This window comes from Plodia interpunctella, chromosome 23, assembly GCF_027563975.2.
Source record: "Plodia interpunctella isolate USDA-ARS_2022_Savannah chromosome 23, ilPloInte3.2, whole genome shotgun sequence".
NCBI classification, from domain to species: domain Eukaryota; kingdom Metazoa; phylum Arthropoda; class Insecta; order Lepidoptera; family Pyralidae; genus Plodia; species Plodia interpunctella.
The window spans coordinates 572,515-589,304 of record NC_071316.1 but is presented as its reverse complement, the minus strand read 5'-3'; the positions used below and the strand labels follow the sequence as shown (position 1 = coordinate 589,304).

Here is a 16,790-nt window from a genome sequence, read left to right as displayed (position 1 = left end):
TACTGCACCATGCTTAGGCCAAACATTATTGTCGTTCACATAATCATCAGACTTGTAGACTTGTAATATGCCTTTTTACAAAGTACTTCTTTTATATAATTTCAAAATTTGTTGTCCGGCAAATCAAGAATCCATTTAGGCAATTTGTTATAAAAACGGATACAGTTCCCAACAAAGGACGTTCTAACTTTGGCCAACCGATGCTCGGGGACAAACAATTTATCTTTATTACGTAAGGCTCTATCAGTGTAATCACCAACTTTTTTAAATAAGTTTAAATTTTTCCGGACATGCATCACTTATTTACGTCAAAAATTTACTGAATAAATCTACTATCGACATCCCAACCTTAATATTAGATTTTGCTAGCGCTTTAATTACGAACTCTATTACTCTCTCTTTTATCGCCAAAAACTCCCTTTTTATCTCTGTTCATGTGATTTAGATTTTCATGTAAACATATTTAGGCATACGAAGGAGCGTTGTCTTCATCAGAGGTGGAAGATTTGGAGAAATCAGCTCGAGACAAGATGTGCAAATTGAATGGCGCTGTCGCATTGTTCCTCACTGCCCATGCGGGTACGTTCCACACAGAGATGATAAATAAATTTATACTCTGTTTTATAACTTCGACATTGAAAGAACATATTGACTTGACTGGGGATCGAACCTGAGACGAAGAGATGTCGTCGAGGTGGAAGTCAGTGTAATATTTTTTGTGTATTATTTTATATACATGTATATTGTTTAATTATATACACCAGTTTTTAGCGTCTAGTTTAGGATTATTTTGTAGTAACACGTTATTAGTTTGTAATATTCGTAAATAAATAAAAGAAATTGATAAAAATGTAGCGGTAGTGCTAGTGAGCCGAGAGCGCCTTCTTAGCGAAGAAAATTCAATATTCTCGATTTTTGCAGATCTTGAAAATATAGATTATTCTGGCGCGGTCACTTCGATGAATGCCATCAATGAGCTGATCTTGGAACTGGCCAAAGGTAAACTCGATATTTCTCTCTCTTTCTCTCTTATTTGAGCGTGTTCGCATTTACTTTATCGGCTGTGACGACCTTAAATTTTTTGAAGACTCGGCTGCGGTTTTATGACCAACCGCTTGGGAAAGTAGCCTGTAATACATGCAAGATCTTCTTGACGACAACAAAAGTTGTGTCAAAAAGGAATAAATTGTAAAAACGTAATATTATCAACACAGATGCACAAGCCCTCGCCAGCACAAAAGACGGCGAAGCCAAACAAGAACTGATTGAAGATATCGGCAAACTGCTCGAGGCCACTAAACTGGTCTGTTCTCTCCCCGGAAGTGTTGACCGTCAGGTATATTCCTTTTCTTTTCCGATTTCTTCCAGACAACCTTTTGTGAAACATCTAACTGCGTCTCAATGGATTTAGTTTCCGGTTAGAGCTGTTCCATTTATTAGTATGCCTATCCATATACTAAATAACAACGAAATTTTAAGTAGATTTTATGAAGTGTGATGTCAGATTTATTCAAGTCGCGTAAAAGCATCTGATATGACTTTTACGACTAACTATTGCCATCTAGGGGCGAGTAGTCGCATATAACACTAGTGAACTGAATCACAACTGAGCTGTCCACCAGTGTGCAGGTTTCCTCATAGGGATCAAGTGGTGGTCTATGAAAACGTACTATACATGAGTCAGATTGGATTAGGATATCCTACCGATCACAGGCGGACAGTCTTAACACTGGGCCACCACCGCTTTGAGACCCCGAAATTAGATATAAGGAAATCGTCATTTTTTCAGAAACTGCAAGATGTGACAAGCATGTACGGTTCCGTCGCTGACAAATTGATCTTGACGTTTAGGCGCGGAAGGCGGGATGATAAAGATAATGGAGTGAGTAGAAGCGCCAAAAATAATGAGATACGATTTATACATTCGTTATTCAAATGTATTGTTTGTTCATTCATGTTTCAGATCGTAGACTTAGCAAAAGACGTAGGCGAGAAGACATCCATACTGCTAGTGAAAGCCAACGAACTGAGCAAGTTGGTGTCGGGCGAGCTGCGCGCGCAGCTGCACGCGGCGCGCGCGCAGTGCGCGTGCGCGGACGCCGCGCTGCGCGCGTGCGCTGCGGTGAGCGCTGCTGTACACTATAATGCTTTAGTCTAGATCCCTTCGACACACTTTACTTCATACAGTTGTTCGGTGTCCTGATGGTGCATCAGGAACTGCTTCAGACGTGGGAACAACTCAAAGGTTTTGCTGCATGGGCATGATTTTTTTGCCACACGTTGACTGCGATAAGATCTCTTTGACAACAACAAAAGGTTGTGTGGAAAATGACTTATTGTAAAAAACTAATTACGGATTTAAATGTGTACACTTGATTACTGCAGCTAACATCTCCATGCATCTGTGAGCCTCACTGCCAGAGTGCCCTCACAGCGTCCGCGGAGAGCCTCGCGACGACCGTTCAGAGACTGATCCTAGTCGCCAAGCCTGGGATGCTGGATGAAGATACCAAAGCTCAAGGTGAAGAGTTGAAGGCACAAAGTCTGGACTTGGCCAAGGCTTTGGATGCTTTGAGGAATGCCTATGGTAAGTAGACCGGTGAAGGCAACATCGAGAGAAAAAAAATATGAAAAATCTTTCAGCTTTTCCCAAAGGTTGACTGGTAAATAATGTTTTTAGAATTAAGTGCGTCCTTTTTACCATATTGGTCAATAAAGTTTGAATAAATAACAAATAAATAAATAAATATATTAGGACAAATCACACAGATTGAGCTAGCCCCAAAGTAAGTTCGAGACTTGTGTTATGGGATACTAACTCAACGATACTATATTTTATAACAAATACATATATAGATAAACATCCAAGACCCGGGCCAATCAGAAAAAGATCATTTTCCATCATGACCCGACCGGGGACCGAACAAAGACTCAACCATCGTAATAATCACAAATTTTGTAGAAATTATAATTAAACGGAATACATAAGCTAGCTTTGGAACGAACATAGCTTTCTTTGCGAACATAATACCCAGTTGTGACATCATTTCTTGGTGTCATTTAGTAAGGGCCCTTTGGACGAGTTCAAAAATGTGTGATTTTATTTGAATTTGAAAGCTTTGTCGTTATTATAGTATTTTTTTCACTGGTGATTCCATTAATTCAAGGACCTTGGAATAGTCACCAAAACAAAGATTCGTTTCATTCATATACCGTATCATTTATGTACTATTTATAGGCAATGAAAGCCCAAGCGTAGACGCTGGCGCAGTGAAGAACCCTCAAAAACTGAAGTTCATGATGCGACTCGCTGACGCCATGAAGGAATTCGACGAATTTGAAGAAGATCTAAATAAGGTATGCGTTAACTTTACGATTTCCATTGAAATTACGATGCCATCATATATTGCTCTCTCTTTCTATATCCCCGCGTATTGCCGGTTTCATTCCTGGTGTGCTAAACCTAAAAATAAACCTTTACATTTTGAAGATTCGGCTGTTACAACCGGACGCCTGGTGACGTCAATTCTCCTCAGGAAAGTTATTGTCGCCTAGCAGTCGCCTCGTGAGCGATTGTTTTTGACATTTTCTTATTTATTTTGTCTACATCATATTATTGTGCTGAGCAAACAAATGGGCTTGCTGGCCACCTGATGGGAAGTGGTCACCGCAGCCTGTAGACGCCAGCCACAGCACAATAAACTACACAATAGTATAGTTCTGCAATAAGTTATTATGTGTGGTATATTCGCCCCCAGCCCCCCGCCGCCCCGACACCGCTGGTGGCCGCGCTGTTGGAGAAGACGCTCGCGCTCAAGATGGCCGACTACAACGCGGCTGTCGCTTCTCTACTCATTGCTTCTTCTGGTATTCTTTTACTTCCTACAGCGTAAAAATAACCTCAAAATTTTGTTTGATTCAGCTGTTAAAACCGGCTCCTGCTTCACATCAACACTCCTTAAGAATATTTCTTACACATTTTGTATGAAGTCTTTATCCTGTACGGGGTAGACAGAGCCAAAACATAAGTCACGTTAAGCTGTATAGTTGGCTTATTGGTGAAATAGTGATAGGTTGCTAGCCTAAGAGAAGAATCTTCAGTATATACCCCTTTTCCTTGATTGACGTTTACAATCTGCGCGAGAAGGGAAGCAGCTAGCACATTTTTATCTCCCTTCTAGACCGGAATGGAAGACAACATATTAAAGTCTGCGGTGAAGTTTTTTTTGCGATGCTTCTTCTTCTTCACCTGCGCTTTGGAAGTCAGCAGTAGAATAGAAGTTATTTTTGTAGTTCCTAATATTTGTATCATCCTATTTTGAAATAAAAATAATGAATTTGATATGTTAGAATCGATGGTTAGAATAAAAAGGCTTATTTATTGTTATAATGATTTTTGACCTATTTTAGATCGGGACAACATAGATTTCCCAATCGCCGAGGAAGCAATAATTAAGATACAGGAGACACTGCCAGGAATTGTTAAAGGTAACAGGTATTTATTGTCACCAAGACTTTTTTAGTTTTTAATGAACTGACGTCGATACGTGACGTATATCCTCCAAGTAAAAAAAAAAAATGGTTGCCTGTAAAGTCGGTTTTACGGGCGAAGATTTTACGTGACAACGTCTTTTTACGCGCGCGGCAGACCGATCATAGTTGAGTGGGAGAGAGACGCAAGGCATTCGGCGGGCCTCTCTCTCGTTCGGTGACTCATCGTAACGTTACCGGGCGTTACACTTTTTCATAAGTGACTCCCAGCCGCAACCTAATTTAAGACGTTGTCACGTCAAAAAAAAAGGTTTGATTTGATATTTATTTTCTCTTGATTAGTTTTGTTTTCTTATCTATAGAAATGAAAACCCTAGCTGCATCAAAAGACGAAGCCACAGGGCAAGCCATGTTGGATGATGTGAAGAGGCTATGCGAGGGAACACGCGGGGTTTGCGCAAGTGTAGATTCCGCTAATATTGGGGTGAGTGCAACTTTGATAGATAATTCCATTGACATAAGTTATGTTATTATTTCATACTAACGACTGCGCTCGGATTCACACGACAGGTCTCACAGAGTTTTGGGATAAAATGACAAAACAATGGTGAAAACTCATTAAAATCCGTTGCGTGGTTTAAAAGAAGAAAGCTTAGAAACAGACGGTCGCAGGGTGACTTTATTTTGTACTATTTAGTGGACTATTTGTGAAATGGCGATTTGCGATCGAGGTATAAACTCAGCTATTCACTTCGATTCCGAGGATAATAACAATATTATTCCCGTTAATTAAATTAAAAATTACTTATTTTGCACTGGAATTATTTTTGTCCGATATTTGATTTTACGCTTTTGTAAACACGAAATTCATAGATGGAGATTTTACTTTGCTGGAGCTTAAAATCTATTTTTAGGCGATTTATATGGATTATATATTTTGTAAATTTTACGAGCATTGAGAAATGAAAACATATTTTTTTTCATTAATTTTTATGCTCTTAATTTCATTGGTCATAAACAGGCGCGTACATCAATAAATATTGAAAATGCTTATTTATTAGATTATATTATATATGGTTACATTTACCTAAAGCGACATTTCACCTACGTTTTGGATAGTTATATAGGTGTATAATCTACGATTATTGTTTTTGAATTTTCGTTGCCGATTACAACAAATTCAAATTCAAATCATTTATTCAGAAATTAGACCTTCACAGGCACTTTTTCTCGTCAATATTTATAGTTATTTCTCACAAGCTACAAACTACTGGCATTTCGGAACGACCACTGCTGAGAAGAAATGCCGAAAGAAACTCATTTGAACAGTGTTGGTCCCTATCATGCCAGATCGGCTTACCATTATTGTTTCTTACAATGTTTTTTTTTCTTTCTTATAATATATAAAAGTACATAATGTACATAGTCAAAAGGTATATCAAAACAGGTTATGATTGTGATCCGAGTGCTCATAATAATATATATATATATATATATATATATATATATATATATATCGATGTGAAACACAATTAACTTACATGAAAATATATGAGAAACGAGATGACCAGTTCCCTCTGGCAGCACCCGTTCACGAGTTGACAACAACTTGATATCTGTTTTCAGCAACTAAACGGGGTAGCAGCAAGTCTCGCCAATACATCACACAAATTGTACTGTACGTTTAACCGTACAGACCCGAACGACAAAGAAGAAGAGGTAAATTGAAGAATACACGTGATAGAAACTTGGACACTTGCATGTCAGCCAGCACGTGTTAGTTACTGGCATATGTAGACACTAACTGCCATGCTGGCATGGTTGTCTTGCAAGTATATGACAAGCAATTTGATTATATGAAATTTTGAGAGGGAATGCGGTGACGGCAGTACGGCCATTGGAATGAAAGGGATTTTTTACTTTGGTTGGGAAATGTGAAAAAAAAAGACAAATACAATCTCATTCACATCATCACAAGATCATTCTAGTGTAATCTAAAACTGTTTGTTATAAAATATAGTATCGTTGAGTTAGTATCCCATAACACAAGTCTCTAACTTACTTTGGGGCTAGCTCAATCTGTGTGATTTGTCCTAATATATTATTTATTTATTCACTCTCTGTTTAATTCTTGGACATTTCTTGGACATTTTAATATAGTGATTTGACATTGCCTTCTCCATTTCACACACAGTTGATAAACCAACCAGAGAGTTTCCTTACGATGTTTTTCTTCACCTGAAGCAGGTGGTGGTCGATGAAAACTACTGTACATGAGTCAGATTGGTATACAAAGTACATTGGTATACCGAGTACGATTCGAACTTGTAACCTTCCGGTACACAGTAATTATCCACCACCAAAGCTTTAAGTGGCCCGGCCGCGCCATCATTATTACCAGTTAATTTTCTTGAGGAAGCAAACATTTCCAAAATCAATCATTCATAGAATTGACATCGACCACATTACAGATTAATGATTTTAAATTAAAATAGTAAAACTGATTCTTCTCTTTGTTAAATTTGAAAAATAACAAAGACGCGCGGCCGCAGCGGTCGCAACGCTCGGAGTTCCACCCAAGTACTGTTTACTTATATTTTGGTAATAAGAATAAACATCCCAGCTCCTGGACATAGCAACAGCGGCTTGTGCGCACACGTCCGCAATGCTGTCGGGCGCGCAGCAGCTGGCGGCGGCCGCGGCCGCTGGCGGCGACGCGCTGGACGCGGCCGGCGCCCGCACCGCTGAGAGGGCGAAGGCTTTCCTTACATGTGCACTGGTATATACTTTCTGGTATTTACTTTGGAATCCTAATTTGCCGTGTTTCTCACAGGGTCAGATATAAAAATTGATTTATTGTATACTGTTTTACCTATATAAATTATGTTTATGTAATACTATCCTCATTATGGGCGTATTTCTCGTGGCTGAGGGTCGTGTTCATCAAGTGGAATGAAATACACTCAATGACTCTCTTGGCAATTTTATTGCCATTATTTTCTCCATTTTACTCACTAGGTGAGAAATTATAAACTAGTGTGCAGGTTTTCTCACGATATTTTCCTTCATTGGCGGTGGTCTATAAAAACTACTATAAATGAACTTTTGTGACTCGTCGGGCGCCCGCGAACGTTTCGAGCCCACGTTTCTCATTTGCATTTCGCATTCGTGAATTCTCACTTGTTACTTACCCTTCTTTTAATTAGTTTCTCACCATTATACATTAAATCTATTATAAATCACTCACGCGTAATTATAATGCACTAAGAGATATCAACTACAATTTCGATCTTTTAGAAGATCATTCTCGAGACGAGCCCGACTCGCCCCGCGCCGTGGCCTCATAATATATATATATATATATATAGAAATGTAACTATATCTATTCTATGTCTAACATATATAATAAGGGAATTTAGCACGATCCTTTTTTTATTTTTTGTAGCTAGATAATAGAGAGAGATAAATAGAGTTTTAAAAGTCGGTTTCTTGATACTCTATTTTTCACGTTAAAGTTTTTGACTGTTATTATAGGAATATCTTATTGTTAAATGATAATTTATTCCCAGCTAACAGCCGCTTGTATTAACAACCCGTCGTGCCGATCATCACTCCTCGAAGCAGCAGACGCCCTGTCTTCATCGTCATCAGAGTTAGCCAAGAGTTGCTCCTCGGAGCAGAGCCCTCTAGCGGACAGAATCAAAGACCAACAGAGGGATGTGGAAGACGAATTGGACAAGTTGAGGAAAGCTTGCTCTGGGTGTAAAGGTAAATAAATAAATAAATAAATATATTAGGACAAATCACACAGATTGAGCTAGCCCTAAAGTAAGTTCGAGACTTGTGTTATGGGATACTAACTCAACGATACTATATTTTATAACAAATACATATATAGATAAACATCCAAGACCCGGGCCAATCAGAAAAAGATCATTTTCCATCATGACCCGACCGGGGATCGAACCCGGGACCTTTCGGTTCAGTCGCTAGAACCTTACCACTGCGCCACCGAGGTCGTCAAAGGTAAAATACATTTTAGATTTATAATAATCATTCCTCGTGTTGCTCGCGTGTCGTGACGCTTCGAAGTCAATGGAACTACTGAGAAAAAAAATTCCCACTAGTTCCATGGAACTATTTTCCGATAGAACTAGTGAGAATCATCCGCTTCCATAGGCTATGGTGACCACTTACCATCAGGTGGGCCGCATGTCTGTTTGCTGCCTTGGTATTAAAAATGAAATTAATCTATGATGGTAAGTACTGCATCAAGTCTGTGATATGGCATACAAACTCTTTCAGAGTAGCTCTACAGAGTTTCTATTGGATTTTCTTCTTAGCAGTTGTCGTTCCGAAATGTTCAGTAGCAGTAGTTTGTATCATTTTGAGTTTGTATAGTTTATATTATGTTCAAAATTTGACATTAAAAAAGTGCCTGAGGTAAATGCTTTGACTTTGTGATTCAGTCTGCTTTTTATTTTTTACCGAGAACCCAATCAGTCGGTGTTCCGTTTTGTGCCTAGATTTTTTTAAAAAGTACTTTCAAGAATGAAATTGTTCAGAACACAAGAGGTCGGCGGAGGAAGAGAGACAGAGGCTGCAGTTTGTGAAGTCGGCCGTCGCGGCTAAGGCTGGCTTGCTAGCTCTCGAGAAGGAACTCAATAAGGTTAATTTATTTTTTTTATTATCAGCGTAGGCGGGTGTCGTAGAAGCAGCTGGCTTGATGTTGTCAAGTATAATATGCGTGCCAATGCTCTGGTAATGATACCGACGACCGTGCGAAGTGAGGATGAAACCGAGAATACTCTCAGATGAGAGAGAGAGAGAGAGAGAGTCGATAAGGGGGCCAGATATTGATAAGCCGGGTGCTGTGGCTACACTATAGTGTTCAGCAAGAGGTAATACTCTTATTTATATTATGGACGTAAAGACATCCATAAATATTTCAATATATTTTCTTACAGCCGTTCAGCGGGCAGAGCAAGGACAACAAGTTAGTGCTGATCCGCCAGCAACAGCTAAGCGACGCGATGGCCCGGCTCAATTCGGCTATCGCTACGCTCACCACCGCCACTGCAGGTATATTACCCATGATCAAGATACGGGGTGTTTCAATCTCTTTATATCTCTTTTTCATTTCTGCATGCTCCCTGGTTGCGTTCGGGGCTGTGACGCCGCAAACATCGGAATCAGCTTAAAGAAACCTTAATATTTTCGGCTGTCTTGAAAATGTATTTCTTGTATTAGTCACCACGCCACGTCCGCTATCTGGTCCTGGGTTCGATTACCAGCGCGGGAAAAATATTTGTACTTGTGATCAGAGACAGTGTGTGTTTATGTGTATCGGGCATGTCTGCTTTTGAGTGTTGTCCATTAATTACTTGACAATGACATCGGAAAATTCTGTCATTGAAATCAACGGATGTTTTTTTTTTCTTATTTAAAATTAAGACTTGTTCCAGAATCGTTTCCATTTTACACTTTATTTTTTTATATTTCTTTAAACTAGATCCAGAAAATCCAGACTACACTGTAGCGGAGGAAGCCATGGCGACGGTCACTGAGCTAATGCCACTAGTTATCTTGGGTATGTTTTATATGTAATATAACGGGTACCTTTGCACCTGGTACGATACGGGGTGGACTTATGGATGTGTGATTGGTTGATTTTATTTATTCATGTTTGTTGACCATTTTAACGAAGCTTGTTGTGGATGTATTGTATAAGTAAAATTTATTTTGTGAACACAGTTTGACTTGTTAAGTATGTATATATTATATTATTTGTTAAATTCAATAATTTATTGTATCATAGAATAGATATATTTTCTTCAATCTTTACTTGAAATTGTAAATAAATGTAATATAGGATATTGTTTAAAATTTAATTTAATTTAATTTAGGCTTAGATTAGGTATTCGGCCTCCAGTATCCGCCAATCTGTGATGACACTATGATAGAACATGCGATTTATACTTATATTTGGATTGTTGGACAAAATAAATATGTTTTTTTTTTAAATAAAACTAAACAAATTTTACACAATTTTCCGCTTTCACGTGAAACAAACTCACGTGCAATATATGTATGGGAATATGAATTTAATATTTGAAGTGGAAAAGCGCCTTTGACCTATTTTCCGAAAAATGTTTTAAATTTTTTGTATTTGCTTATTTATTGTATCTTTAAAACATGTACAATAAGTACATATATATAAAAAAAATAATGCATGTTTTTTTTCCTTCTTTATCTGTAGACACGAAAGTCATGGCTTCCAGCAAAGACGATAAGACACGCGACGCTGTGATGACGGACCTCAAGCTACTGTGTGACGCGACCAGAGAAATTTTTGAATCGCACCAGAACCCACATGTAAGGAATCAACATCGAAATTACAGAATTCTTGTTTTATGTTCTAAACTTTATTACAATAAAATTAATTTAAAAGACCATTTTAGTTTAAATTACAATACGCAATGGACAGGTGAGATTTTCGCGCATCACGTAATGGAGCGCGATAATATAGCTGAGTATATAAGAAATAATCAATGCACGGTTCCAAGTCAATAAGTGTGACGTAAAACGTCTATTATGTAGTGCTATAGTATTACGAGCATATGTGCATGAAAATAAATATAATTAATTCTAATGATTTTGACATTCAGAGCAATAAAATATATTTTTGAAAAGATATTTTAATATAATTTATTTATTTCTTTGTATTTAGCAATTGCGTGAATCTGCTAAGAAGTTCGGCGTGGCTTCGGGCAAACTCGTGTACGTTCTCAACCCCAGAAATAAACCTGATGATGCTAATAAGGTAATTCACAATTAACTGACATCATTCACGACTTCATTTTATACAATCTATCAATAGAAGACACCTGAGAGATCCTTGTGGGATATCACATATTGTGTGACTGTATGTGTTTTGAATTATGTTTTAAATTAGTATTTGCTGTGATTAAGTTATAAAGCGCAGATTTTGACCGACACAAATGCCGTGTGATCGAAATAGGCAATACGCCAAAGATCAGTTTCCTCTCTTTTCCAACTAAGATTTCTCACTGAGACGAGATAGCATAATCTTCTGTAATATTTTTATAGTTTTCGCTATTAATTAAAAGAAATTGATTAAAATTTGATGGTCTTGGTTAGCGTGCAGGTTGTCCCAGTCTTAAATTATACCTAGAATATGTTAAAGCTACAATCTGTATTCATTTCAGGTGATAAAACATGCGAATTTAGCCTGCAACACAGTCAGACAGCTGGTGAAGGACTGCCACAAGCTGTCGCACACGCTGTACGCGACGGACGTGGCTGCGGAGGAGTTGCGTCGCTCTGCTGACAAGGCCATAGACGACGTCGATGCTCTGCTCACTGCTACACAGGTGACACTGAGAAACTCATATATTTCTCATTTCACATAGGTTGACACAAAATGGTACTGCGTACTACTGGCTGTAGTCTGTAATTACTGAGAAATTTAGTAATTTTGAGTAGTGTTTCTCTCGTTGTAACATAAGGTTTACATAAAAACCAGATCACTTTGGATACGAGTACATTATAGAACTATCGTCACTGGGTCATGAACACGCGATGATGTTGTGTTGAGGACGGGCCTCTAGTAAAGACAATCAATATCTGAATAGTTGACAGCGCCAAGCCTGCGAGACTCCCGCTGCCAAGCGGTACTGCTGTCGTCACTAGACGCTCTGTCCCACTCGGCCCAGCACTTGGCCCAGCAGTGGGCTCCGATCCAGGCCGTGGACAAGCAGCCGCTGGTGAAGAAACTGGACGCGCAACACGCGGAGCTGGTGCAAAGACTGCACGATATGAGGAATGAATGCCTTCGAGATTGTAAGTGATGACAGCGGTGGGTGATAATAAGACCTACATTTGTTAATTGATGTGTTTGGAGAAAAGGCTGTGGTAAAGTTCTTCTTCACCTGCGCTTTGGAAGCCGGCGTTAGACTTAATTTAAGTAATTTTTTGACGCCATTAAGTGTTGTGTATCATTGTAAATTTAATAAAAAATATTAAATTTTGAGTGATACATATATATAAAGAGATTTTCAATTTTGTGGTTCCACCCTAGAATAGAATTCCTCCATATCCTCCTGTGGAGGTTGTAAGACGCAAGTAAGAGAGGTATTTGGTCGTGGCAGGTGATAGGCAACAAAATCATAAGTGAGTCCTCACTATTTTACAATATATACTTTACGTGACCCCGGACTTCGCAGCGTCACAGCCAAAAATGAAAGCGAGAATTCGCAAAAATGAGAAATAATGATTTTAAGTCAAAAGTACAATTGAACATGCATGTAAAAGTAAAATAAAATGTCATGGAAAAAATGAAAGAAGTAGACAACACAAGAGATGGTAACAGATAAAATTAGTTACCGTTAGATTCCTTCTAGCGCATATACGAGTACAGTTGTCTATTTATTTATATCTTGAGTTGTATTTCAGACATAGATGTGGCTGGTCCCGTGAAAACCATAGACCCAAAGCAGGAGACTAAAGAACAGAAGCGAGTTCGTTTCGCCGACACGGTGTCCGCGACCAAGTCTGATTTGAGACAGATCGAGGGTGTGCTCAGTAAGGTAAAACCTGTATTGATTATTTTTATCATTAATTTGAGTGTGTTTACTATTTCTTTAATTATTTTTAAACTAGTGCATCATCTATTGAATAACTGGGGTAGAAAACCTTTATTCAATATTTATGACCTTCGTTCCCAGACACATTTCTGCGTTAAATTTTACGTTACATAATTAATTTCTAAAAAAGCCACAAATTATGATGAGCTCAGAACAACCGGAACAACCATTGCTGAGTAGAAATGCCGATAGAGACTCATTTAAACTGTGCTGGTGATATCTTGCACTTTAATTACTTGGAATAAAAATGGCTAATGACATCAATCGGTGAATTTCACGACTGTTTGAACGCGGTGTAGCGTTTCATTAATAAATTGATTACTGTGTATGGTACAATTTAATAAACACTAAAGACAGCCCTCGGTGGCGTTCGAAGCGCTCATGAAATTCACCCCAAAACGTATTTATAAAGAATAAATGTAAAGTTTCCTACAGCCGTACACCGGAACATTGCCTGAAGGTCAAGCGCTCGCGTTCAGACAACTCCAACTGTCCAATGGTTTGGCGCGACTCAATGCTGCCCTAGCAGCATTGGCAGTAGCTACCACTGGTAAGTAATTCTGGTAGTTTCCTAAAACATTGCAGTAGCATCCTAGTAGATTCCTAAAACATGACGACCTCGGTGGCGCAGTGGTAAGGTTCTTGCCACTGAACCGAGAGGTCCCGGGTTCGATCCCCGGTCGGGTCATGATGGAAAATGATCTTTTTCTGATTGGCCCGGGTCGTGGATGATTATCTATATATGTATTTATTATAAAATATAGTATCGTTGAGTTAGTATCCCATAACACAAGTCTCGAACTTACTTTGGGGCTAGCTCAATCTGTGTGATTTGTCCTCATATATTTATTTTATTTATTTAACAAGTAAAACACAATCTGGGCTTATAGTCGTATTCTCTATCGCTCAGGGTCATGGCGATTGGCCGCTGAGAAATTTTCTCTTCTCATAAATCTACTCCCTTGAGAATTGTAGCAATTTCCAAGAGAATTTTCGATAAGAAATGCGGCATAAAATACAAGTTTATTTGTTAGACAAATTAAAAAAAAACCCCGACTTTCAATATTCATTTCGCTACAACTTTAGAACGGCTGAACCGATTTTCATGAAACATGGCTAAGAACACTCGGGATAAAATTATCCACGACACAAAACAAAAAAGATAAATGAAAATCGGTTCATCCGTTTGGGAGCTACGATGTCACAGACAGATACACAGATACATAGACACGTTAAACTTATGACACCCCAGTTTTTGCGCAGGGGGTTAAAAATAAAATCTAGAAGTAAATTAAATATTTTGACATTATGTCTGTTTTCAGATCTAGACAACCCCGATTTTGCTGCCGCTGACGAAGCCATGAATATAATTCATGAAACATTACCTCAAGTCGTAAAAGGTATGTTCTATAACTTGTTTCTTATAGAATCTCGTTTTAATAATGCCTTTTTTATTTTTTTACAATCATTCGTAATATTTCATTAGCGATACAAGTTTTTCACACTACTTACAAACAAGAAAACGCATGAGAAACCAACGATAGTTTTATGTACTTAGCACTTGCACGCGACAAAATTCTCAATTTTTTTTCCGATACCGTGGGAATTCTGGGAAATTCTCTCTTAGTATCCCCTCGGACTTCTCAAGAAATCTACCTACCAAATTTAAATTTTTTTCGTGCGAAGCTACGAAAGAATTTGTATCACACAAACATTCATGCACGTAACTGTACATCATAACCATATTAACTGATGATCCAACATTGTAGGTTACTAATCCTGCGCCACGCCGCCACGCAAGCAATTAAGTTCCACCTCAGCGCTATGGCTCATCTCACAGTATCATGATGGAAGTGTACACATTCCAATGATGATTGATAATGATTGATTGATGATCTTCCAGATACGAAAACCATGGCGGCAGTTCGTGATGACGTCAGCGGAGAAGTGATGTTGGGCAATGCGCGTGCGCTGTGCTTGGCCACGTCGCAGATCTGCGACCAGGCAGAGAAGGACCCCAAGGTTACAAATACTGTTCACTGTTTTACTTCATCGAACAGATAGCCCAAATTAATGGCAACGTTGAATTATAAAGTTTTTCTATTGTGCTGACATTTTATATTTGTGATTTAAGTAAAAACAGCAAGATATTTGTACTTATAACGTATAATCTTAATACATTGTGGTTTACAATTAGTTATGAACATCTACATGCACAAATAGCACATCGAAAACTCGATGTGATCAACCTACGTAGAAAAAAAAAAATTACTTCGTGTATGCATTTGAACCAATCATATTATATTTCAGCCAATTGCAGCGCGCCAAACCTATCCGCTATTGGTAGCTGTATATTAGTGTTTTTGATTTCAAACCTTATGTTGTAGATAAACGGTCTTCATTTGATTAATTAATATATAAATTATTAATTTATGTAAAAATTAATCAAATGTATATAACTGTAGCGGTGGCTAGGTAATTATGCTCGACCGGCACCGCATGCTTCCAATCAAAAACGCACTGTCTGCGCGGTCTAGGTTTGTTAGCTTCTAGTAGAAGAGTCGACCGTAGTGCCATCTGTCCGTTGAGTCGTGGATCACTTGTGTGGCTTGTTATTCGTTGCGTTTGGTCGGCTTTTTACATCTGCGCTATTGTGCATGTGGCGTGGTAGATGTCGCCACATAATTGTTTGTCGTTCCTTAATTACAAAAAAAGTTTAATTTCGGTGTCAGTAGGTGGTTGTAGGAAAACACTATTCTGTGCCATCGAATATTAACACGGTAACTGTGGTGTTATGCTTATTTATTCTTCATTCACAGGCTCTGAGACAGTTCGCAAAGAATTTCGCGACGGCCTCTGGCAAGCTCATCTACGCGGTGAACTCGCGAGCCAAACAGAGCGCCGCTGGTCAGGTACTAGCATTCACATGTTTTTTACACATTCGTATATCTCATCGGAGCGTGTTCTTGTTTATATTCTCGGATGAGAAGTCTCAAAGTTATAAACCACTTGAATTTTTTTTTTATAGTTTCGGCTGAGGTTTTCGAATGCCTGACGTCAACCCTCTATGTCGATTATTGTAAAATCATTAAATAAATGGATATGGTTCTACCTATCTGTCTCACAAATAAAGATTCTTATTCTATTCCTAGTTCTTTACTCGAACCTTGACCTTTAGGGCCCTAAAATCAACTTAATTGAATGTAACCGGGAATACGCGGAGAACAGAAAGAGATATTGTTTACCGGAACAAATCTTGAACAATGTCATCCCACAGGTGATGGAGTCCACGCAAGCAGCTTGCAAGACCGCCAGCCAGCTGGTGAAGACGTCCACCCGGCTGACGGCGCAGCTGGCGCCGGCGGATGACGTCCGCCGCCAGGTGGCGGCCAGCGGCGGGCGGACGGCTGACGCTGCTGATGCCTTGATGACTGCTGCTCAAGTAATTTGTTTATCTGTGTTCCTTAAATTTATCTATTTCTACAACTTAAATATTATTGTAAAATCTTATTAAAAATGTTTTTTAATTAAAATATTATTCTCGCCAAGGCTGTATTCTTTAAGCTTTTAATATCTTCAATAGATCGAGCTAAATATTTTGCAATGCGTCATTGTGATAAACAAGCCCAGATG

General features: G+C 38.6%; 1 protein-coding gene across 3 annotated transcripts in view; it reads left to right on the top strand.

Annotated features, from left to right (window-relative positions):
- LOC128680163 (talin-2-like) overlaps window positions 1–16,790 on the top strand; it is a 67,443-nt gene that overhangs the window by 20,662 nt on the left and 29,991 nt on the right. For 2 of the 3 annotated variants that reach the window (XM_053763026.2, XM_053763027.2), the window contains exons 18-43: window positions 468–579; window positions 922–999; window positions 1,215–1,336; window positions 1,790–1,882; window positions 1,964–2,122; window positions 2,386–2,587; window positions 3,239–3,357; window positions 3,759–3,867; window positions 4,411–4,488; window positions 4,854–4,975; window positions 6,118–6,210; window positions 7,115–7,270; window positions 8,061–8,259; window positions 9,057–9,160; window positions 9,459–9,573; window positions 10,004–10,081; window positions 10,751–10,866; window positions 11,222–11,314; window positions 11,721–11,885; window positions 12,147–12,354; window positions 12,967–13,100; window positions 13,593–13,707; window positions 14,480–14,557; window positions 15,061–15,179; window positions 15,977–16,069; window positions 16,435–16,599. In XM_053763026.2, coding sequence (XP_053619001.1) covers window positions 468–579; window positions 922–999; window positions 1,215–1,336; window positions 1,790–1,882; window positions 1,964–2,122; window positions 2,386–2,587; window positions 3,239–3,357; window positions 3,759–3,867; window positions 4,411–4,488; window positions 4,854–4,975; window positions 6,118–6,210; window positions 7,115–7,270; window positions 8,061–8,259; window positions 9,057–9,160; window positions 9,459–9,573; window positions 10,004–10,081; window positions 10,751–10,866; window positions 11,222–11,314; window positions 11,721–11,885; window positions 12,147–12,354; window positions 12,967–13,100; window positions 13,593–13,707; window positions 14,480–14,557; window positions 15,061–15,179; window positions 15,977–16,069; window positions 16,435–16,599 — 3,225 coding nt within the window. The remainder of the gene's footprint in view (window positions 1–467; window positions 580–921; window positions 1,000–1,214; window positions 1,337–1,789; window positions 1,883–1,963; window positions 2,123–2,385; window positions 2,588–3,238; window positions 3,358–3,758; window positions 3,868–4,410; window positions 4,489–4,853; window positions 4,976–6,117; window positions 6,211–7,114; window positions 7,271–8,060; window positions 8,260–9,056; window positions 9,161–9,458; window positions 9,574–10,003; window positions 10,082–10,750; window positions 10,867–11,221; window positions 11,315–11,720; window positions 11,886–12,146; window positions 12,355–12,966; window positions 13,101–13,592; window positions 13,708–14,479; window positions 14,558–15,060; window positions 15,180–15,976; window positions 16,070–16,434; window positions 16,600–16,790) is intronic. The other variant, XM_053763028.2, reaches the window with a different exon arrangement.